This window comes from Diplotaxodon limnothrissa, linkage group LG6 (genome assembly GCF_057381915.1).
Source record: "Diplotaxodon limnothrissa isolate DT_005_m linkage group LG6, D_limnothrissa_male_GT1.1, whole genome shotgun sequence".
NCBI classification, from domain to species: Eukaryota; Metazoa; Chordata; class Actinopteri; order Cichliformes; family Cichlidae; genus Diplotaxodon; species Diplotaxodon limnothrissa.
Window position 1 is genome coordinate 23,144,036 of NC_140601.1, and position 23,407 is coordinate 23,167,442.

The following is a 23,407-nucleotide window of genomic DNA, read 5'->3' on the forward strand; positions in this document are numbered from 1 at the left end:
TATCCAGCTGATGAAAAGGCAAAAATGGAGCAGGTGGCTTGTGTTATCTTAGCTGAGTCTCATACCATTCATTTTCCTGTAACAAAACATTGTGGCTGAAAAAGCAGAGCTAATATTACCCGTGTGCTACAGCTGAAACAGCACTGAGTATAAATGTATGTCTGGCATCACCTCACTGCTGATGTTCTGTTTGTTCCGGATAATTTAATGACAGGAGCCTTCAGCTTCTCCCTGGTGTCTTTTTTAGGCTGTTAATTAGCAATAAATTGTGAAGCTGTTTGTCCACAGAGGAAACTTCACCCGTGTTACGTCTGAAAGTGACCGACAAATGATTTACTGCTGTTTCAGCACACATATGATATGTTACACATGTGCAGACATAAACACGTACACATGCATACTCAACAACCATAAACAAATGCATCGCCAGATAAAAATCTAGTTACGATTTTGTGTGGATTTTAGTTTAAACTATGTGTGAGCAGATAATTCACTCGTTGGATTCTAAAAACTGGATTTAGGACCAAGATAATTCATTTATCCAGCGTGAATCAGCAAACACGTTAGCAAAAACAAACTCGTGCATAAGAGCAGCCATTGTGTTCATACTCGCCAGACCGTGTCATACCTGTGGTTATTCAGTCATAAAATACAGGGGCTGCCTCTGAGACTGGAGGAGCAAATCGCCTGTAGCCATATTTTTTGCTCTGTAATGATTAGTCATGTTTCTTTCTTGAATGTGACCGTACTGCAGCCTGATGCCAATGAAATTAAAAGTGATTAATAATCAAAGTAATGCTCCCTTTATGGCAAAATATATTGTGCTCATACTAACAGAGAAAAAAAGAAACATTTACAAGGCCGGGAGTTTGTATTAATCAGATTTGTAAAGTTTAGTGTTGACATCAAATTTCAGGAAACAGTGGAAATTGTTTGGTTACTAGCGTAACGCCGGTTCTCTGTAAGCTTATTGCGGTATCTCGTCATCCAAAAATTACATGTGATAAATGATGATAGAGGCATCGTATTGCATTGTAGTGCATTCCAGCTCAATTTCAAAATTCCTAGTCAGAATTTCCAACTGGAACACCCCCTCAAATCAAATTTCCAACTCGAATAGTTAGAGCAGCCCCACCAACACTGACTTAACAAGACATGATGGCAGTCGTGAACATATGCAGTAGTAAAACAGTAAAGATTTAAAACTGTACAGCCACTATTGTGTATTTCTAACTCGATAAATAAGCCATACGCAGAGCTCTGACTAGGCTCTTTCCATGATCACGCTGGAGATCTTTTACGTGCAAAAAAGCATCATTGCGCTGTATTTCTTGTGATGCATGAATAGTTCTACCTTGCTAGGAAGTAAAACAACTGACTTTGCTACTAAAACTTGCTCAATTCATGAGTGAAATCACTCACAGCTCTGAAACCCGATCTCTGAGGTAAATGAAATGCAGCATTAGTCCAGAATGTTTGAAATGAAATATGTTTACAAGGTAACGTGTTTCCCAACCTTACGGATGGTACAGAAAGGATAAAACACAAGTTACAAGTTGGTCTTTTAGGGAAACACTAAATATCTTCTTTCTTGAATGGAGTTTTTTCCTTAAGGAAATAGTCACTCTTTAAAGGATCTTCATTTTTTTGAGTCCATTATGGCACATCACCAAAGGACTCCTTATGCCAATCTCTGATGCCAGTATCACTGAGTAAGGACTCTCGGAAGAACAGAATGTGATCATTCTTCAGCCAAAGTGAGTGTGTGGGCAATTGCCTCAACTGTTAACCCAAACTACATGTTTCCAGCCAGCTGTCCTGTGGTATTTGTGCCACAATGTGGGTTTAGGCATTAGTAGGATAGGTCTTTCACTCCAAACTCATTGCATATGGGTGCACCCTTGGCATCACATTTAAATGCAATAGGAAAGTGTTATTTTTCAACATGCGTTTCCTAAACCTGTCCAAGTAGATTTTGGTGTCTAAACCTAAACTAATAAGCGAGTGAAAATGAAACAAATCAGTGAGTGATAAGTGAAACCAAGCTCTCAGACAGGACACAACCTTTGGTCTCTTGGCTGACGTTTTCTAACTTCTGCTGTTTTTTAATCACCTGAAGGTGAAACAAGAATGATTCATTTCTTTTGCTTCCACTCAATGTGATTAATTTGAATTTTGGTGCCATTTGAGGCATTATCGCTCTAAAAGAAGGATGGAATGAAAGAGGTCAAAGTTGTAACAGCATACTTAAACATCATTAAAGCTGTTTAGCTATTTCTGAGGGGAAAATAAACATTGAGTTGTAAACTCATCCTAATACAAATATCATATCGCATATAATATCACAATGTTTAGACTTTATGAAAACAGAATTCTTCTCTGGGCAGTGTGAGAGCATTGTAAGAATGGTCCTGCTTACTTTGTCTGATCTCTTCCAGGGGAGTTTGGATTAAACAGGTCAGGGTGTGGAGATCAGCAAAAGACCCTGAGGTCAAAAGTCAGCACCAAGAAAGACCTTTACATTCTAGCTGAATGCTCCACTCTACGCACGTGCAGACACACATGCACTTTACCACTGAAACGACACACAGACTGTTCTATTTTTACCCAGAAAGGTTGTTGATGCAGCATTATTTTCTAAAACCTGCAACAAATCCAAAAAAGGTCATATTAAGCAACTAGAATAATAAGAATCTACTACAGCTACAAAATGTGTTGTGATTTTATCAGTAATGTCTCTCCAGACGACCTACGTGAGAGCTGAATCAACATTAACTCACAGGAAAGTGTGCTGTGTGAACACTTTTAATGATGTGGTTTTTTCAGAATTCTTTGGTAGGTTTGTTATCTACTGTAACCATTTATTAAAATGTTTACACATCATAAAATTATGCATATTGGGTTTTGGCAACCACATTCCTGGTATCTCAAACCCGGTATGTCATGAAACAATGTGGTGTAATTATACGCTCCATTTAGGCAAGATTCTTAGAAGCATATATGGTTAATACCGAAGATCAACACTTATTTTTATGCAATGACTGGCATGCTTTTCTCTTTAGCCAGATGACCGACACGAACAAGCAGTTCAGCAAATACATACAATTTGCTGAGCTCGTGTTAAAACACTGGTTTATAAAACTGCAGATGCTCCTCAAATAAGAGGGATAACATGTAAAGGAATGAAATAAGTAGCTGCTGAAACACTGGAATAACACAGGATGAATGCTTATTTTAATTACACTCTCTAGGTCAAGGTTTATTTAGGAATGCTTACAAGTGCTAAGAAAAATCAAGCGAGTTTCCTGTGTGAATCACTCCGTGGCATCAAGTATCATGGAAATGCATCATAGCCAAGCTATCGTGACTATAATCTTTTTTTCTCCTCTTTTTCCCAGAGCACCCCCGTTGTTCCTGAGAAAGAAAAAGCTGGTAAGTGCTTGCTGTTTTTTCATTATCATTTGTGCCTGCCTAGATGAGAATCTTATTATAATTTTTTTTTTTTTACCTTGTTCATTTTTCGGTCACGTAGAAGTTGTGAAAGTTGTCTTCAGTGTGTCTGGTCTGCGCCTAAAGTGGTTTATGTGAGGAGATTCTTGACAATTTGCGATGGATCCGTTGCAAAGTACTGAGAGAGAAGGTGGAGTGTTTGACTGAACAAGGACAGACTGTGGTGCTATGAGGCTCTGGATATGAGTGTAGATAAGATCCTAGACTCATCTACGAAACCATCAAGCCTGTCGCCTTTCCGAGATAAGAGCCAGACTGGATGTCGAGTCTGTGCCCAAAACTTTGAACCTTTCCCTCGTTTACCTTTTGCCCTCACTTTCCAGACTCTGTATAAAAAAGAAAAATGGGGGAAAAAAGCAAATATAAATAATGATCTTATATCAAATACATACAGCAGCACACAAGTTTCTCTAAGCAATATTTATCGAATAATTTAGCAATACAAATAATCTATTCTGAATGAATGAATCTGATGAAAAGACTTATTTCTATTGACATGTTATATCATTACATTGCAATTCTCCCAATGGGCCACTTTATTATGAATCGATCTAAAGAAAAAACTCAAATCTGTAGTGAATGCTCCCTCCACTCTCTATCACATAGTGCACAGGAAACTGTGGATGTACAGACCTACTTGCAGACAGACGGCAGGGGAGCAGTGTTCATTAAACACCCCCCCCCCCCCCCCCCACCCCCCCATGTCGTCAGTATGCTGGTAAACAATACCGGAGAGGTGGTTCGACGTAGGAGATGAGGCTTTCATATTGCCCCCTGCTGTCTCAAAGCCTGATGAGAGTCCTCACTCAGGCTTGCTCTGTCTGTCCCTTTCTCTCTCTAATTAATACCACTATTGAATGGAAAATGTCCCAAATATGTCCTTGTGTCTGTGTGTGTGTGCATGCTGTGCATATGTGAGTGCTACCTGCATTCTAAGTTAAAGCTTGGGGAAAAAAAGTACTTTGGCAGCTTCAATGGGGTCAAAGTCTGTTCTTCATTTTTCTTAAATTAAATCACTCTGACCCCCTGTAAGCTAGTTATGTAACCTCAATCTTTGCGTCTGTGTGATAGGGCCCGTGGATGTGGATGGAGGGGGAGGATGGGGTTACAATGGGAGGTTTTTTGTTTTGTTTTGTTTTTTTGGGGGGGGGGGGTGCACAAGGCCCAGTGTTCATTGTGGCACTTCAAAGCCCTCTCTGTATCGCCAGCATTTAAGGCCTCTTGGAATGACACATTTCTGACAGTGTTACATCACACGCCATGCCCTGAAGGCTCCTGCTGCACTGCTATGAAAGACAGCTCATTCATGGTTAATTTTACTATGTGTGCAACAACAGAAGCTCACTAGTGATCAACAAGACGTTTCCACAGTCCATGCTCCCTAATGGCACGGTTGATGACCTGCCTGTGGCACTGGATGTACCTTAGCCAGTGTTATGGCTTGGCTGCGCACAAAGACCATGTGTCTGTTGCTCTGCAGAGCTACAGCTCCTGTCCTGCTGGTTATTGCCTGATTTTACAGGGCCTGCAAAGTACCAGTTAACTGTAATAGCAAGAAAAGACACAAGACATACCACATACCATTGGAGGATAAGGACAGTCATGATGAGGTGAGAGATGCGATGTGTATGTTATGCTGCTGAAACTAAGAATACACTCAGATTTATTCATTTATTTATTCATTACCACAAATGTATTATTACTATAACAAAGAGGCAATTTTTGTTAAACAAAAAAAGCCTCTGTTTATCTTCAGAGGCAACTTTTTCTTGGATAAAAGATAGGAAGCTGACAGACTTGCCTCGTGGAGTAAAAACACAACAAGGAAAACAGCAAAGACAGCCTATATTGGAGGATTTAATATTTTTAATGCTTTCTGCTGTAGGCCTGAACACTTCAAGCACTCCTTTATCTGCTCTTTATTTGAGCAGGTTAAGGTAGCACATAGTTGGTATGGCTGGGTGAGGTTTAACAACTAGGGTTAGCTACTGTGAAGCTTTTCTTACAGTACTATTGGATCATCTGGGAGTAACCTTTATTGCCAATTTATGACTTAGAAATGTCGTAGACATCGCCCTCCATGTCATAACCAGAAACTGAAATGTGAAAGCAGAAAAACATAATTGTTTATTATAGCACTTGGTTAAATCCGTATCCAGTACAGTAATGATAATTATCTTACTGAAAACAAATCTTTTTTACCAATATCCTAAATTATTTGATTATCTATATTTCATAATTTGCAAGCTAAAGAGAAAATAGCTAACAGCTAAATGATGGTGTTTTAATTTTTGAAGACAGAGAAGACAGAGTGTAGCAGATAGAGCACAAAGTAACAAAAAAAGCTAAATGTTGGCATTTTTATTGTTTATGATTCAAACAACAGCTTCTGTTATTTGAACCAGTGACAGTGGTCTTGCCAAAACAAGATAATATGTGCTGCCTACAAAATGAAACGAATCCAGGTTCTTGCTGAATGGGATCCAGATCCACAATATAACTTGATATCCAAACTAAGTTTGATAATAATAGACACTGTTGAGGGTAATAACACACAAGCTTAAACTGAATGTTCACTGATGTGAAAACTTGCAATGTTGTAAACATGTCAGAAATCCACGTTGCAGATTACTGATAGCAAAGTCGGTCTGTCTTCTGTGTTTTTTTCTTGGCTGTAGTTGAGTTTAGAGGCACCATGATCTGCCTAACTGATCTAAATATAAACCAGTGCAAATATAAAACACAATGATGGGCATCCAACCAATAGCAGGGTCAAATCCCGGCTTTTTACCTGGACCTACGTGTCTTGGCTAGCAGTTGGCGATAAGAAGAATAAGGAAACTGGAGGGTTAGATACCCTCAGTGGGATTCTTCATGCTCCGACTGTGAATAACTTGCCTCATCATGTCTGTCTGGCGCTGTTTTTTTTTTCCTGTTTCCCTGTTAGTCACTATTCTTTCCAGTTACAGTGATGTTACTGGTATTTACGGCTGATGGTAAGATAATTGTTTATTAGAAGTGACCTGAGCGTTAAATTGTGGGGAACCCAGAATGAATCATTAGAAAATCTCACATCAAAAAAACTCCCTTTTGAAGGCACAGCCGTCTGGTCAAGTGAAAAGATATCAGCGTGTGGATAAAGTCAATAGTTTCTGATCTGTAATGTCAATATGATTCATGTGAAGATTTGAATCTGAAAGAAGCAGCTAAAAAGATGTTTTAACTATATTTAATAGTTTGACTTATACGCCACCAAATCACAACAGCAGTTGCCTCAAAGTGGTCTATTATATTATAAGTAATACACTTTACAATAAGCGAAAAACACCACACCAAGCAGGTGACCCCTGTGAACAAGCACTTGGTGACAGTGGGAAGGAAAAATTCCCTTTTAAGAGGAATACACCTTCAGCAGAACAAGGCTCAATAAATAGACAGAAGGCTTATTGTGTAAAAGAGACAGAACTGATCCACTCATCTAATAAAACGGGGGGAAAAAGAAATTTAAGTATATTTTTCTATTTTTTTTCCTTTAGTAGAAGTTCTTAGAAATATGGTGTATCTGTGAGGAATATGTGACAGACTTAGTCATCTGTGCAAACAAGTAAATCAGTCCTCTGAGCACAGATGGTGTCTTAAGGATCACGTTTTCTCTGCAGATCTTGTGACTGATCATTTTGGCTCCAACAGACCACGTTCCCACACAGCGTCCCACTTAATTCAGAGAACATCACAGTTAGCAGAGTTGAACAACTTGCTTTTCTCATTTGCGACAATTGCCTCTTTCCTGCAGCTGCGTGCCCTCTTAACGGCAGCGCTGTCATCTGAGAAAGCGCTCTGACAGATGTAAACAAGCTCTTCGTATTTGGAGCCAAGTCAACAGCAGCTCATGACTGATGTTTGTTTTCTGCTGCTTGTTCCTCTTCTTTAATTGAGTCTGCCTTATCCCACTTTTTGCCCTCCCCACTTCATACCAAGTACAGGAGTCAATGTGTTTGTGCAAGGTCACATTCCTGGCCTCCCCCATCCGTCTCTGATGGCCTAACCCCCCCCCAACCAGCCCCTCCTCTCCCCTCCCATTTGACACCCTCTCCTTTACTTCCTGTATGGAGACCTGTAGTGTAACATACTGCAGCTGAGTTGGTTTATATTTCAAACTTTTGAGTCTGAGGTGGAAAGATTTACAACTGCAAATCACAACTGTTCCCTTTGAATGTACATAATCCAGTTTCCTCATGCTTGATGTCAAAGGATATCTGGGATAGTTTGGAATTTTAAAAAAGTTTGGAAGCATTTGATCTTTCACTGTTCTGCTACTTCACATTTCTGGTTGAATCATATTGTATTACAGTAAGTGTTCCTCCTGTGAATTTTGAGAGCTCTTTCTTTGGGCATCCATCTCCTTTACTGTGAAAAGGAAACCACACATGAAGGGGAATTTACAACAGGAACTCCTCCTGAAACTCCCGAACCTACAACAACAAAAGTCTCCCCTGTTCTATAGAAATAAGCCAGAAGAGGTGAAAGAGGCCTTGCGTCATCAGTCTTATTATAGCTGTTCAACAGCTATTGATTCAGTACCCACAATACATGCAACGTATGTAGAAGAAGAAGACTATCATGGAAGCTGCCGAGTAAATGTTCTACATGGATGGTGAGAAATTTATATTTGTCACTGATTTTTTATTTTAGTTTTTTGGTAATGGGTTTAGGCTTGATCCCAGTCAGAGACACAAATCCCTTTGGGGTTGCATCAGGAAAAAAACATCAGCAAAATCAAACATTTGGAGCTACCTGCTGTTGTGACGTAAAAGAAAATTGTCTTTTTTTAGTCTTTTTGCATAAAGAAACCTTTTTGATATTGGTTGTATTTTATTTTTAATGTCACCATTTATAGAAACTCATGACATTAGGTTAAGGTTGAGGTAATAAGTTCTGTTGTGGTTTAAAAAACACTCTGACCTTTCTGGCACTTACCTTCTACCTCCCTGTGTGAAGGGCGGGTAACAGGTGTAATGTGGGTAAAAATTTCCATTTGGCGGGTAATTCTCTGAGGTTGTCCACCACAAAGGTGAGTAAATGGAACAGGGTAACTGCAGAGAGTGTATAGAAGGTCGATAAACATCACATGTTTAACAAAACCATCAAGTTGGTTTCATTCTTGAATACATTTAATAGCAAAGTAGATTTATATGAATTATACAGGTCCTTCTGTTTGTTCATAATTTGTTTCAAATAATGACCATGTCTTTAAGGTTGCATACATAATTATTACCTAAATATCTATGTAAATGTATGTATGTAAATTTGATCTCTGCGATGCTTAGCCAGTGGATTGGCTTGTCTGTCTCTTGGTCAGGAAACCAAAAAGTTAGTTTTAGACATCGGATGTGAGAATATTTTTTGCAAAGGCTTTCATCACATGAAATAAATATTTTTTGGTTTTTGCTTCAAATAAGAAACATGGATAAGTTGGGAGGTAACTAAGTAACCAATTGATGCCATTCTGGATATGTCACTCCCTATTCTCTTTATTATCATTTTCAAAGAGGTGTATATCCTCTTAAATATATTCTTTATCTTAAATAATCCTGGAGGAATTTTCATCCATAGCCAGGAGGTTGTAAATCTCCCCAGTGATGATGGTGTAGCATGCCAATGCTGTCCCGAGGCTAATGAATCAGTCCTGGCTCAGCAGGCTCTGTCACTCCCTGGCTGGTTTATTCCCCTTGTTTGGTTGTCAGGGAGAGAGACTGAGGTTCACTCAGATTCTCACTCAGTCGGTGGATTTTTTTCCTTTATATATCTTAAGATGTCTGGGGTTTTTTTTTTCCGTGATTTCAGAAACTTCATTTTTATACCTTGAATTAACTGGTAGCTAGCATGTGAGGGAGTGTATAGTTCTGCATCTACATCATAACCTACGCCATAACTGGAACTCCATTTTAACCCTACGCAGCAAAGTTCTGCGTAAACTGACGAGCACCTCCTGAAAATTGTATCTACACGTCAGGTCAACGCGTAGCACAATGACTAGAATGCCGTGGAAGTTTGCAATGTGGGGACAAAAGAAGTTTCCGGTTACTATGTAAGTTAGGATGTAGGTTTATCACAGAAGTCTAAATCAAGCTTAAGAAATCAAGTGGGTGGTCACATCAAAGGAACTTGCACACAATTACAGTCACACTGTGCCACACACACACACACACATAACACATCTTTGGCTTTTCTGCAATGGGCGCATTGTTTTTCATAGACATTTTGATGGAAGACCCTGGCATACTGTTCCTATGCACTGTTTGAAGTCTTCCCAAAGCACAACACCCCTGTCTCCATATCTGGGTCAGTATGTTGGCATGTAACCCTCTCCAGACTGTATTCTGTGGATTCTGGTATTCGTGCACACTCCTGGCAGGCTGTACACTTGTTTGACAAAGGAGGCATTTGGCAGTGCTTTCCTTCCTGAGGTGTGAGACTTGCATTGTTTTCTGCTTCAGCATATTTACCCTCATATCCAGGTTACAGTCTGCGTATTGCCCCCTATCACAGGTATACTGGAGACAGAGAGGGAAAGTCCACCAATATGTTGTGATACACACACACTGACCCAGAGGGTTTCTGTTTGTGTCCTGGTGTACGCACACAAGCGCACTCGCCTGAAAACAACAACTCATGTCATGTGAGTCAAACCAGTGTGTGAAGGAGGAACGGAAACTCTGATACTTCCATAGTTTCTTTTTCTTTATCACGCCCTAATCCTTATTTATTAGGTTGTCCAGGACATCAGTCCACAGTTGTGGGAGCATGAACTAAAAGGTTGTGAAAAGGTTAAGATGCAACAATCCAACGTTATGAGTCTCAGCAAACCCCGGGAGACCATAAAGTCAACTGGCCGTGATGAGCACAATGCTATCTTGAAACTGCAATTAGCCTAAGCATTACCTTCACTTGCTGGAGCAATCAGCATGACTGGCTGATCTTTCTCAAGTGTGAGCTTAGTGTGAAATGTAACAAAATGCAGTTTAGCAGAACACAAATAGTCACACACACACACACACACACACACACACGAGTATGAGACTGTTGGGTCTAAAAGACGATAGAGTGTTTTTAAGTTCAGTAAACTGTGAGATATTAACTTTTTTTCTGGTTGGATGATTATTTGGGGGCAGCATAACAAACTGAATGCAAATGAAATTATTATCACCTTATAATATATTTTTCTGCAGTCTTCTTTCTGGTCAAACAATCACTGTTTGTCTTGTCTTTTCATTATCTTCTGAAGAAAATATGTTGCGCTTTAGCTGCTAAATTCTCCATTGCAATCACTAGCTTGTTGCTTGCCTTTGTACTGAAAATAATGTCCTGTTGTAGCTGGAAAACACAGTTATCTCACTAAATACTGACTTATGAGTCATTCAAGCACAACTTTGACTCAGGTATGACATATGACACAAGAACTGGACTGAAAACCAGTGGCAACAGTTTTTATGTAGTGATACATCCAAGTCTTTGAAACAAATCTTTATCACAACAACAGGTGAGGTCAGGAGAGAGGTACAACAGAGCCTCTGCAGCCATCTGTAAAACATGGCGAAGCCTGTCGTAGTTTGGAGCTGCATTTTAGCCAATGTTTGTCACAGTACGGCTGTGTGCAGGCAAAAGTAGGACCCAAACGCAAACTCACAGAGACAAAAGGTAAACTCAAAAAACACAGCTTTATTGCTGGCGTGGAGTGGGACACGAAAAACAATACAAAATAAACTAAACTGGAAAAACTAAAGCACAAGGAGCCACAGGGAAAAATCACACAGCTATGATGGAGGACACAACACTGACAAAGAGAAACATGGGGCTTAAATACACTGAGGGATAACGAGGGGGAATGAGCCACAGGAGGAGAGCACAGCTGAGAGTAATTAAGCAGGACGAGGCAAGGGAAGCAAAACTAGAAACATTAACATAGAACAGACTGTGAAAGTAAAACAGGAAACACACTGACGGAACTCAAGACATGTGAACTTAACAGACTGGGGGAGACAGAACATAGGGATCTGAAACATGGAACAGAAAGGAACAGTAGATCAACATGAACATAACAACGCCACAGGGGAAGAGTAAAACTGAACACGATTAACACAGAAACACCAGACCTCTTCACAATAAAACAGGAAACATAATGAGACGTAGACATGACAACCCAAACTTCACAATGTAAGACACAGACATGAAACACATGAAAAGCAGGGGAGATTTACCATAGTTGGAAACACGAGGGGAAAATAATAAGAACTAGAAACACTTAAGCATGATAACAAATGAACTTAGGAACCTGAAGGGCTTACATAAACTAAAACATCAAAATGAACTAAAACTCAAAACACTGGGTCATAAGACCCAGGATCGTGACAATGTTATTGCAAGTCTTTTTAAAAGTTATGGGATTATGAACACAGAAAACCACATTATGATTTTAATCTATAACACAGTACCATCTGGAAAACATCTGATTGGCAACAGCTCGATTTGTCAGCATGACAATGATCTCAGAAAGAAAGAAATCTGGAGAACTGTTCCTGAAAAGATTACAAGAAAGATAGGTTGAAGAATAAAGGTGGTCATAACAAATACTGCAAGTATTTCCCAGTTTCCTAGCAAGCATGCTAATGGATGCATAGGAGGTCATTTGGGATTTAGTATTTTGCCCAAGGGCAAATAGAGAGTAGAGGAGCCAGGTACCAAACTACTAACCTTCTAATTAGTGAATGACCCTCCACCTTTTGAACCACAGCCCTTAGTTTATTGATTGGTGAATTTACAATTGCAGTTTATGCAAATTGGTGAATCTAAAAGCATTCAATTAAAAAGAAGTTACCATTTCACATACAGGTAACAATATGAGCCTTTTTTAATGTAAAAATAGAGTACTAAGCATTAACATTAAAAACACAGCGTAGCTCTCGTGCAAGTTTGTGTTTTCTTTGTCTTTACAGCATTTTATTAAATTTGCATGAAATATTAAAACCATTTAAAATGTAATAACAAACTTTTATTTGACTGAAAGGCACATTCCTATTTAGATTTTATCTTTCAAAGGCTTAAAGTAGCTTGTGTAGCCCCACCTTTGCAATGTGACACCAAATCAACACCAAAAAATAAAAGAGTACAAAAATCAGTTTAAAGTTTTCGAAATGTTACTACAGCTTCTTTTTTTAAATTCAGCCAATGCTTAAGCTTCCTCGCTGATCTCAGAGAGTTGTACTTGCTAAATAGAAGCCAAATCATGATTATCCGATCAACACCGCGGTGGTACAAGTAGTAACGGATTGTATTATGCTGTTTTTGGCCATTTCAGAAGCTTAAGTTTGGTTATGTAAGAATCAGCAGTGCATGTGTGTTTCTCAATAACTAATAGAATTTACTTGAGCTTGTGTTTATGGACGTGTGTGTTTGTATGTGTTCACTGTATGTTCTCGTCTGTCCATAATATATTTACAGTAAGTCATGCTATGAGTCGGACGGTTTAACACAGGATTGGCTTAGGAAAGTGATTATTGACTGTTGGGAATGACAGAAGTTTTTGTGGTCAAAGCAAGTTAAACTCACTTTTTTTCACTCTTTAATTGCTTCTAACATTTTGTCCTCTCTGAGTGGATCTAGATGTTATCCTGCACCCCTTCATTGCCGTCACTTCCATTTCGTATTATTTCTTTAAGGTGAGGGCAGGTGGAACTTCAGAACAAGCATGCTGGCTTGGAAATACATTATATAACAGGCATTGATGCTCCTTGTGTCTAGACAGGGAAGGGCAGGTGTAAATAGACTGGATGTGAAGGAAGGTGGAACAGTTAAGAGGCAAAAATAGAGAGACATACAGGATAAAATGCAAGTCGTGACTGTGACCCACTCATTTATTCACAGAGAGGGATGAAGCTTCTGTCAGAAAGCACTTACTCACCTTAACACACAGCACTACACACACACACACACATACACACACTCTGGCAGAATAGAATATGAGAGCATTGCAGCACTGGCTGGATGTGTCCCAGCAGTTACCGCACTGATGCCTGCTGCAGCAGACGGGAGTGTACAGTCCAGACTCGAACAGAACAGAAGGAGAAGGAGAAGCAGCCCAATGCAGAAGATAGCTCAAAACCAGGTAGATGCAGAAACTAGTCAGATTACGCTTGGATATTTGAGCACTGATGATAGTGATGTTTAAGCTATTCCAGATAGATATTATCCAATTAACTGACGAGAGGGAAATGCACAAAAGACAACTTAGTCAGGAATAAGTGTGCAGATAGAGTGGGAGTCTGACATTGGTAAGCTTAGGTGGATCACCATGTCTCGCTCCATGAGGCTGCTGCTACTGCAGAGGTCCTTCAGTGACCACATCAGGTCCTCTACCTCCAAAGCCCTAGATATGCTCAGCAAGCCCGCTCGAGAGGCTCGTCTGGCAGGTGAGTGGCAAAAGCATGTTCGTGTTGTTGCTGGTTCAGTGTGCACATCCTTTCTTCTCGTTACTTTCCTCTTAACGGTTTGCATATATGAATGTTTAGATACAAAACATACACGTGTAGTTTATCATCTCTAAGATGATGCGCAACATTATGACAAAAATGCATTGTCATTGTCTCAGAGAGGAGGCAGGATTTATGGCCAGGCTTCTGTAAAGTCAGCTGTATTTCTGACAAACAGATCAATAGAACAACAGCTGACTGGGATTTAATGGATGGGTGGGGTACTGAAGCTCAGAGAAGGAAACAAGCAGTTCGGATTGTTTTGACGGGTTTGTGTCATGTTTAGAGCTTTCTCGTTTTTGGTAGATGTTCGTGAACATGGCTGACGCTTTCTTTTTAAAGAGAGCAGTGTTGCTGTCATACCTACTCTGTCTCTCTAGTGACCAGGTTTGGCCCATGTATAACTAATGAGTTGGTTATGCACACATAGGACTGAGTCCATTAGAATAGACTTCCAGGTCTCTGGTAAGCTTGCTTTTAAATAATACAAATAGTCCCTGATCATATAAAAGCAGCAGCACAGAGAGTGCATTTACAGAGATGCTCTTTAGGAATGCTGGCCCCAGATGGCTGACATCCACTACAAGTTCAGGTCTTTTCAAAGTGCTTTTAAGAAAAAGGTATCTTTATTTAAGGCCACATTATGTCCTTGCGTCATGTTTAAAATCTGTGTTCTTTGCAACTCAGCTCGGTTGTTGGATGTGCCTTTTCAAAGGGGGTCACACAAAATCCCCATCAATCCAGAGGTGAGTGCCCTGTGGACCTAACCTCAGTAGAAGTAAAGAGCACCAGGTAATAAATATCCATCGACAAACACTTCCAGATATGTCTCACACTGCAGCATAGATCACTATCTTACATGAAAGAGAGAAGACTAGAGAAGTAGGCTAAAGAATTATGACAGGATCTAATTACAGCTCTCCTGTTGTGACACTAATTTCTCCCTTTTGTTTTTTCAATACACGTCACTTCCTCAAGATTTAAGCTCAGTTTTAAGGCTTTCAACAGCAAATGTGTATGTAATTAACTTTTGACTGTGCGTGATGTCATTCATGACATTAGTGTGCAGGAACATGTTGTTCTGAACCGAAACATTCATAGTTGTGCCTTAGTGTGTTTGGAACCAAACAGGCTTAACACGTCTTCAGCCCCTTAATGAAGCTTTAATGAAAGTTTTCTATAATCTTTATGTGTGAGTCCAACATTTTCTCTTGCTGTGGGAGATGACAGCATTTCAACAAGACTCTTTTTAGTCCCTTGTAAAATGATTTCTCATCTAAATTGACCTCTAGAGGACAAAAGATGGGTAAGATGATATTTATTTACATTAACTCATGACAATGACTTGATTTTGGTCTGTAAACCTTGATGACGCATGTGCATTTTCTAACAAACACCGACAGTATGATCCTCAAGGATCTCACTTCTGCACAGTATCACACGTCCTGAAACTCAATAGCCTTGTTGACATTTCCCACCCTTGTCATCCTTACACTTACATCACATATTTAAGTGTGTTTACAGCTGAAAGGAGAAAGATGTACTCAACTGCAGAGTTCATCCACTGACAAAGCCCAGCTTCTAGTCCAGTCTTTGTACACACTGTCTACTGGAGACGTAAGCAAAAAGATCACCGCTTCCTCAAGCTATTTATTCTCAAGACCAACTTAAATCTGCCTACTTTTTCAGTACAGCGTTTCTTTAAGAAGCAATGAATGCAACATTTAGGCCACAGGTATGAAATTTAACCATGAAAGTCAGCAGATAGTAAACCAATGAGGCTGCAGACAAAAGCCATTCGAATGTTTTCTCAGTCAAAGGCGAGAGACGCAGTACACCCGCATGTCGCCAGTCTGACATTCCTTTTTTTTCTTTTTAAATCAAATCTTGCTGAATTTAATTCTTATCAGCCTAACAAAGGTGTCATCTATACATATGCTAACTGTGCACTAAAACAATGCATGTGACCTGAAGTTTCTCTGAAGGCTGTATTTAGACAAAATTCACATTTTGTGTTGAACCTCATTTTTAACATTGTGCCATTTCTGAGATGTAATCATGGATTGCTTATTTCTGCTCTACATTTGCACCATGTTTGGACAGCTACCATAGAGGTCTAACTACTTTATCTCTACTGTAATGCTCATAGGGTAATACTGTTGCATAAGAACCAGATCTTGATCAATAAATCTATTTATGAAGGGAGGCAACAGGTGTATTAAGTTGGTTATTTTAGAGCATTTCAGCAATTTCTTTAATATTACTACAAGACTAAGGCACTGTTATTCACAGCAACCTCTTAAATCGGTTGCCGTGTTGAAATTAGCTTAACTTTTATCTATATCTTCATGAAAGAATTCAACTTCTTGTCCGAGCCTTGACTTTTAAGGTCCCAGTAACCGTATAATATAGTGTAACCTATTCCTAACTTTTTATTTCATATTTGAGTCTATCCAAAAGAGCCACATTTTTCCATGAATATTACATATATGTTTGGGGTTTTTGCATAGTAAATAAGTTATTTGGCGTGACTACAGTGTCCCTTGTTAAGATCTTGCGAACTAGTGAAATTTTAAATGAGTACAGCAGCCGTTATGTGTGTGCAGCTTCACCAGCTTTATTAATTATAAAAAAGCACAGACTGTGTTTGCTTGTGCCGAGTCTTTGTGGAGCCATAATTCAACGCCAAAATGAACAAACCAAAAATAACTGCACTTCCAAATCTGCATTACCGCTCCATCCATTTTGAACTATATAAGTGGGTCCATCTTGTACCAGAAGCACACAGAGACAAAAACCTGCTTTGTGCCACGTGAAGCTGACGAGGTGCTGACACATAACCATCTGGACCAAAGTGGTGTGGGCGTGATGAAGGACTGGGGAAACCAATAACTCTGCAGCACTTGCTAAGAATAATGTTACTTAAAATTTTTCACCACTGCCAAAACAGAGACATCAAGGTCATGACATGTTACTTTGAAAATTATCTGTTAGGAATTAGTGCATTTAAGTGCTAGTGTTTCAATATGGGAGCGTCTTTGTGCCCCTGCTTGTCCATGTGTGATTGTTAAGTGGCAGCCAGGCTTTTGTATGGGTCTGAAGGGTGGGTCAGTGGGGTGCCCATAGACATGTTCCGGTCTGCTCAGACTCTGTCTACTGTTAAACCACACAGATGTTCTGGACCTATTGTGGCTCTACAGGGACCCAACAGAGTCATTTCACGCCTGAAGGACGCCCAAAGAGGAAGTCAGAATGGGTGCACCACTGTGACATCAGCATAGACCTCTTTGAATGAAAACCGACAAGGCAACTGTGTAACAAATTAGCTTCAACAACATACATTCACAGCAAGAATGGAAAATTTAGCGGCTGTTTTAGCTGCAGATAAACAAGACAAAATCACTCTGTGTGTTTTCTCGACAAAGTCCATTTTAACTGCTGGGACTGAAAAAGCTTGTATCACACACTACTTTGTTCACCATGTTCACCTTGCTGTTGCTTTTATGTTGTTATTCTGAACTATTTGTTGGGTTGCAGCTTGTACTTTTTTGTCTTCGCAACACTTGTCTATAGCACGTTTCAAATGGCTAATGGTAGCCGATCAAGAGCAGCGTTCCTGCACCTTCAACTAATGAGTATTCAAGTGTGATTGGCAGACTGTTGTCCACTGGTTTATTTAGCCATGTGCTGTAACCTGGCACTGATAGCCAGTTATTTGATCAGTCATGAGAAAATAATGACATCCCACGGCTGTTTACACCTTTAGCACATCTCCGTTGTCTTCTCACGTCAGTGATGCGTTCATTGTGCGTGTAAATAGTCGCGTTTTCAGCATCTAGCTAGCTCTACTGAAGATGAGCAAGCATGAATGGAGTAAGGTTTTTTTTTAAGTGGCAGGTCATTTCAAGTGCAACTTTTCTAATAGCTCAACAAACCAACCAGTCACACTAATTGTTTCTCTGCAGTTTGTCACAATATGTACATGTGAGCTAAATGTAAGTTTTCTGTATTTCCCGGAGAAAGAAAAGTATGTTTAATGCACAGATTTTATAAACTGGAAAAGAAAAGCTTATGATTACTGTCCCATCTCGTTTTAAAGTTGTTAATTTGATATGGGATCTACATATGATGTGTTACATAGTTATGGTTTTTATACTAAGTATAAGTATACTCATTTTCTGTTACTCAAATTTGCAATGAAAATGTACCAGACGGTTTTGTGCAGGTTGTCACATCTCATCTTGGCCAATCAGAAGCCTACAGACAATCAAGGAGTTCACAGTCTGACATCAACAAAGGAGGTTAAGTTGCACAGCTTTGACAGTTTCTTAAAATTGTCAAGGAACTTTTCAGAAGCTCCATTTTCAGTGATCTGAAAAGCCATTTACGAGAGGACAAAAGACAAAAACACCCAGAAAAGCTATGTTTACAAGTATACCTGTGTAGGTGTGTTCAGCTTGTATTAAGGCTTATGACTTTGCTTTGTGAGGGGTGTGGCCTCTTTGAGGTGTTTTCCAACCAGTCTCAGCTTCTAGGCTTCACTTCACCTGGTTGACATCACTGAACTGGATCACTTGACCCTGTTTGTGAATATGATCACTTGATTCCAAAAGAAAGGCAAATGCTGAGCCTAATCTTAAGGCTTTAAAATAGAAGTCAACAGACCAATGGCTGACATCACAGCTGCGTGCATCTTTTAGGGTTTCGAGCCTGGCTACAACTCTAATAGAGGTCCTTGTTTCTAAAGTTGACCTTTTCTACTCCCATCTTGATGTCAAAGTGGCTTCAGGACAAAACTCTCCACTAAGGTTTTCTTTGTATCGTTAATTTGCCGCAGCAGATGCTCCTCTGGTGATTTGTCTTGTGGTCGTCCATTCGTGCATTCTGCAGAATGGCTTGTGATGTTCCTTCTGGGCACCCACCAGTTTCAGACGTCACATTTGAGCATTTGCTGTGACATTTAGGTCAAGCTGCTCATTTGTGACTATAAATAGCACGGCTTTATTATTTTATCAAGTGCACTCCGCTGTCTACTTCTCTGCGTGTTTTTCATCCTTCATGAAGATGAAGAAAAGTAGGCCAACACTACTTTCCTTTCCTGTGATCTCAGTGGAAGAGGTTCTATTAAATCCCACGTGTGTCTCTTGAGGGATATGTGCTATGTTTGAACCTCCTGAAAGAGCCATAAAAACAGTTTGTTTTTGTGGGTGTGTAAGTGTGTGAGTAATTGAGGGAATACGCAAAAGCATGCACGGACCCTTTTACCGCGTTAGCGTAAGTATGTTTGCTATATAAGATTACAGTCATTCCTGACTAGACATGACTATGGGACACATGCCAGGGACACACTGTATTTTCCTTCAGCCTCGTAATCAACCTTTTCCCATTGCTGCATGATTTTTGTTTTGTGTAGTAAACACCACACTTTCAGTTCAGTGTGTTTCCCTCATTAAAGGAGAAAGTGAAATGAATTAAATTTGCCGAAAAGTCTGTTTTTCTCCAGCTTCTGTGGGCAGTGGGCTGTAAAAGTTTGAGTTTCCACCTTGGTACTACCAAGTTTTCAAAAAATGTGTTACAAGCTTTCTGTGGATTATAAAATGTAACACCTTTAATGCGTTATGTGTGTCTAAAGCCTTATGCTAGGTCTATGCATTCCAAATATTTTGCCTTTTTTAAAAAAAATGCACCTTGTCTGAGTTTCATGGACGAGGTTTGAGATTGTCGTGCTGTTTTTCATACCATCTACTTTAATGCATATATCACCTCTATCAGAGTTTGACACTTCTTTTTAGCTTGCCTATTGTATGTATACCTAGGATAGGCTCCAGCCACCCCAGACCTTGAATTGTAAAATGGATAGCTGGCTGGCTGCTGGATGGATGGATGGATGGATGGATGGATGGATGGATGGATGGATGCTGGATGGCTGCTGGCTGGCTGGCTGGCTGGCTGGCTGGATGGATGGATGGATGGATGGATGGATGGATGGATGGCTGCTGGATGGATGGATGGATGGATGGATGGATGGATGGATGGATGGATGGATGGCTGGCTGGCTGGCTGGATGGATGGCTGGCTGGCTGGCTGGCTGGATGGATGGATGGATGGATGGATGGATGGATGGATGGATGGATGGATGGATGGCTGGCTGGCTGGCTGGCTGGCTGGCTGGATGGATGGATGGATGGATGGATGGATGGATGGCTGCTGGTTGGCTGCTGGATGGATGGATGGCTGGATGGATGGATGGATGGATGGATGGTTTCTGAGGCTGCAAGTGTCTTTCTTCCTTTTATGTCAGCTACTCAGTTTTGGAGTCGCCAAAGTGGATCATCTGCCTCCTCTGTATCCTCTTCTGTTGCACCATCCCTCATTCACTCCCTCACTACATCCATTAACCTCCCCCTCGTATTATTACTTCATATTTACATGTATATGTTTTAATGTAAAATCCCCTGTGCCTTCATGTCAGTAAATCACTTTGTCCTCTCCCAGTTTATTAGGCTTGGCTCAATTGTTGTCACTGATTGTGTCCCATCGTTCTATACGTTAGTGTACTGGGCCCTATTTCAGGAAGCCGGTTTAGTGCAAACTCTGAGTAAGTATACCCTGAGTTAACGAAAACTCTGGGTTTTCGGTTTCACAAAGCGAGTTTAGATTAATTCTGAGTGAGTTACTATGACGACACACTCCGTGAAGCTAACCTGCCCCCTAGCAGGTTTACTTCAACTAACCCTGACCTTCTCCGCCTCTTTGTCAGAAACCTGACTGTAGGAAGTGTCAGACATGGCGTGCCCCTTCCTTGAAGAGCCAGTAGATGTTGAAGCCCAAATTCTCCGCAGAGCTCTCCGCCGGGAGAGAGTGATTAGAGCGCGTTTGGACATTTTATCATTTCCTGATGATTTCCTGTGTGAACGTTACCGTTTTTCAGCACAATCTATAATTTATTTGAATAACATCCTCAGGCCTAATATTGCTCATGTGACACATCACGGACATTCTCTCAGTTCTGTACATATTATTTGTATCGCACTTCGGTTTTTTGCAAACGGGAGCTTTCTGTATAATATTGGTTACGCTGAGCACGTTTCCAAGGCTACCGTCTGTCGGGCAGTCAGGAATGTTACAGTTGCACTGAAACGTCTCCTGTACTCGTTTGTGGTGTTCCCCGGTCATAGACCCACAAGATTTATCAAAGAGGGATGCCACAAAATTGCAGGTAGCAGGATGAACGAAACTTAATTCATGATGTGGTGATACTTGAACTACTACTTAAATTTTACATTTATTCTCACGGTTCCCAGGCGTGATTGGCTGTATAGATGGCACTCACATTCCAATCATTGCTCCTTCAGTAAATGAAGGAGACTATGTGAACAGGAAGTCTTTCCACAGCATCAATGTACAGGTACATAGTTCCCTGTAGCATTTCAAACTAACAAATTATTTCATTATAGTAATGGATGCTAATTTGTGTTCTCTGCACTGTGAAGATCATATGTGATGCTGCCAACATTATCACAAATATGGAAGCCAACTGCTCAGCCTCTGTGAGTGGTGGTGGTGGAGGACCCCCACCTGTTTTTCGGGCCTCCGCTTTTTTTTCTGTTGGCTATAACGGGTCACATTTGAGCATACAGAGTAAGCAAATATGTACTTGTAATGTGCTCAGATAATTTCAATAAGTGCTTACAGAGGGGAAATTAATGTAGCCTCTAACTGCAATTGATTTACATCGGACAAACAGACCAAGCACTATGGCCCATGATACAATTACACCTTACCTGTTTGGACTATATTTTTATATTTCATTTTTACTTGCTGCCAGGAACGTTTGGGGCCTGTTGGGTTGCACCTGCACTCAAATCACGTCACAAAATAAAATGTATAAAATACAAAATAAAATAAAATATAATAAAATAACGTGTTAAATGGGTGGAAATCCCTAGATCAATGTTTAAATTAACACTCACGCATTGACTCTGTCGGCTATGTTTTGCCATGCATGCTCCCTTTCTTTTGCAGCTGAGGCTGTGTTACTTTTTTTCCGCAAAATTTGCATGTTATCGGCATATGCTGCCATCAGAATTTCGGCCTCAAGTGCTGTAAAATACATTGACCGCGCCTTCTTTCCCTCCGTCTCCATGGTGACTCACTTAATCTGTGCTCCACTAATCAGGGCTTTATGTATCCTCGTGCGCGCGTTTAACTTGGGGTTAAAGCAACTCCGTGTTGATTGAACTAATTGTTATCAGCCTTTCTGAAACCGAATATTCCGAGTTGGACAGTTCGGGGTTACTCAACCCTGAGTATCGTTTTTCACTCTGAGTTTTCTAAACCGGCTTCCTGAAATAGGGCCCTGGTAGCCACTTCAGTGTCACTGCTGGTGTGTGAGAGTGAACACTCTTAATATTATGATTGAATTAGAGGCCATGAACACTGTTCCTTATCAGTGATTTAAAGCCCACTTGTTTCTCCCTCACAAGGCCGCCTGTTTCGAAGACTTTGGAATGTTTTGCTAAACCCAGTAACTCCAGTAGGCTCAAGCCAAGCTTGTTTACTTTGCTTGTTCTCCCGTGCTCCCTCTCCTTCCTTCAGGCTTTTCTCATTTTCTTTTTTAAAGCCATGAAATTACTCAGTAGCTCTTTTGACTCTCCCATTATGTTTCATTGATCCAGCTATATTGAATCAGTTCTGTCTTTAGTTCTAAAGAGAAAATGTTTGATCATGGGAGCATCTCTTGAGCTTGTGAAATAAAAGTTAGGTCAACCATGCCTTTTATCTTGCACAGCAAGAAGGTCCTGAGTTCAATTTCACCATCAGGCCGGGGTCTTTCTGTGTGGAGTTTGCATGTTCTCCCCGTGTCTGCGTGGGTTCGCTCCAGAGTTATGAGGAGCTGCACCTTCAGTCTGCTGTTTTGTGAGCAGAATCCTAATCACCCTTTTTCTTTGATTTCTGTTTCTCTAGACCTAGCCATGACTCAAGTGGGATGTCTAGCACTTGTCAGCAGGATCACAAGTGGCCCACTCTATGCGTGCTCTTGACTTCTCATGGTCCCATTCACTGCCAGTGCTCTGCTCCTAGAGTCTCCCACACTTCCTCACAGACTCAAATGGCTGGGCACGACTGAGCTGGAACAACAAGCTTTGCCATTTCAAGTATCCTCTGAAATTGTTTGCTGAATAGATGCTTGCTCACACTCACAGAACTCCTGATCTGGCAAAAATTTGGGAATTCTAAAGCAATGTGCACAAATATTTGCACACATTGTGGGGTTCACTCCTGCTTACTTGGTAATTGTACTTGCTGATTTCATACCACAGTCTTTTGTGGCCCGTCCACTCCTACGTCTTTACTCCCTGCAGTTGCAG

At 40.4% G+C, this 23,407-nt stretch overlaps 1 protein-coding gene across 3 annotated transcripts in view; it reads left to right on the plus strand.

Moving 5' to 3' along the window:
• The window catches only part of dlc1 (DLC1 Rho GTPase activating protein), a 92,809-nt gene that overhangs the window by 28,469 nt on the left and 40,933 nt on the right, over nt 1-23,407 (plus strand). For all 3 annotated transcript variants that reach the window (XM_085356974.1, XM_085356973.1, XM_085356972.1), the window contains exon 5: nt 3,399-3,432. In XM_085356974.1, coding sequence (XP_085213100.1) covers nt 3,399-3,432 — 34 coding nt within the window. The remainder of the gene's footprint in view (nt 1-3,398; nt 3,433-23,407) is intronic.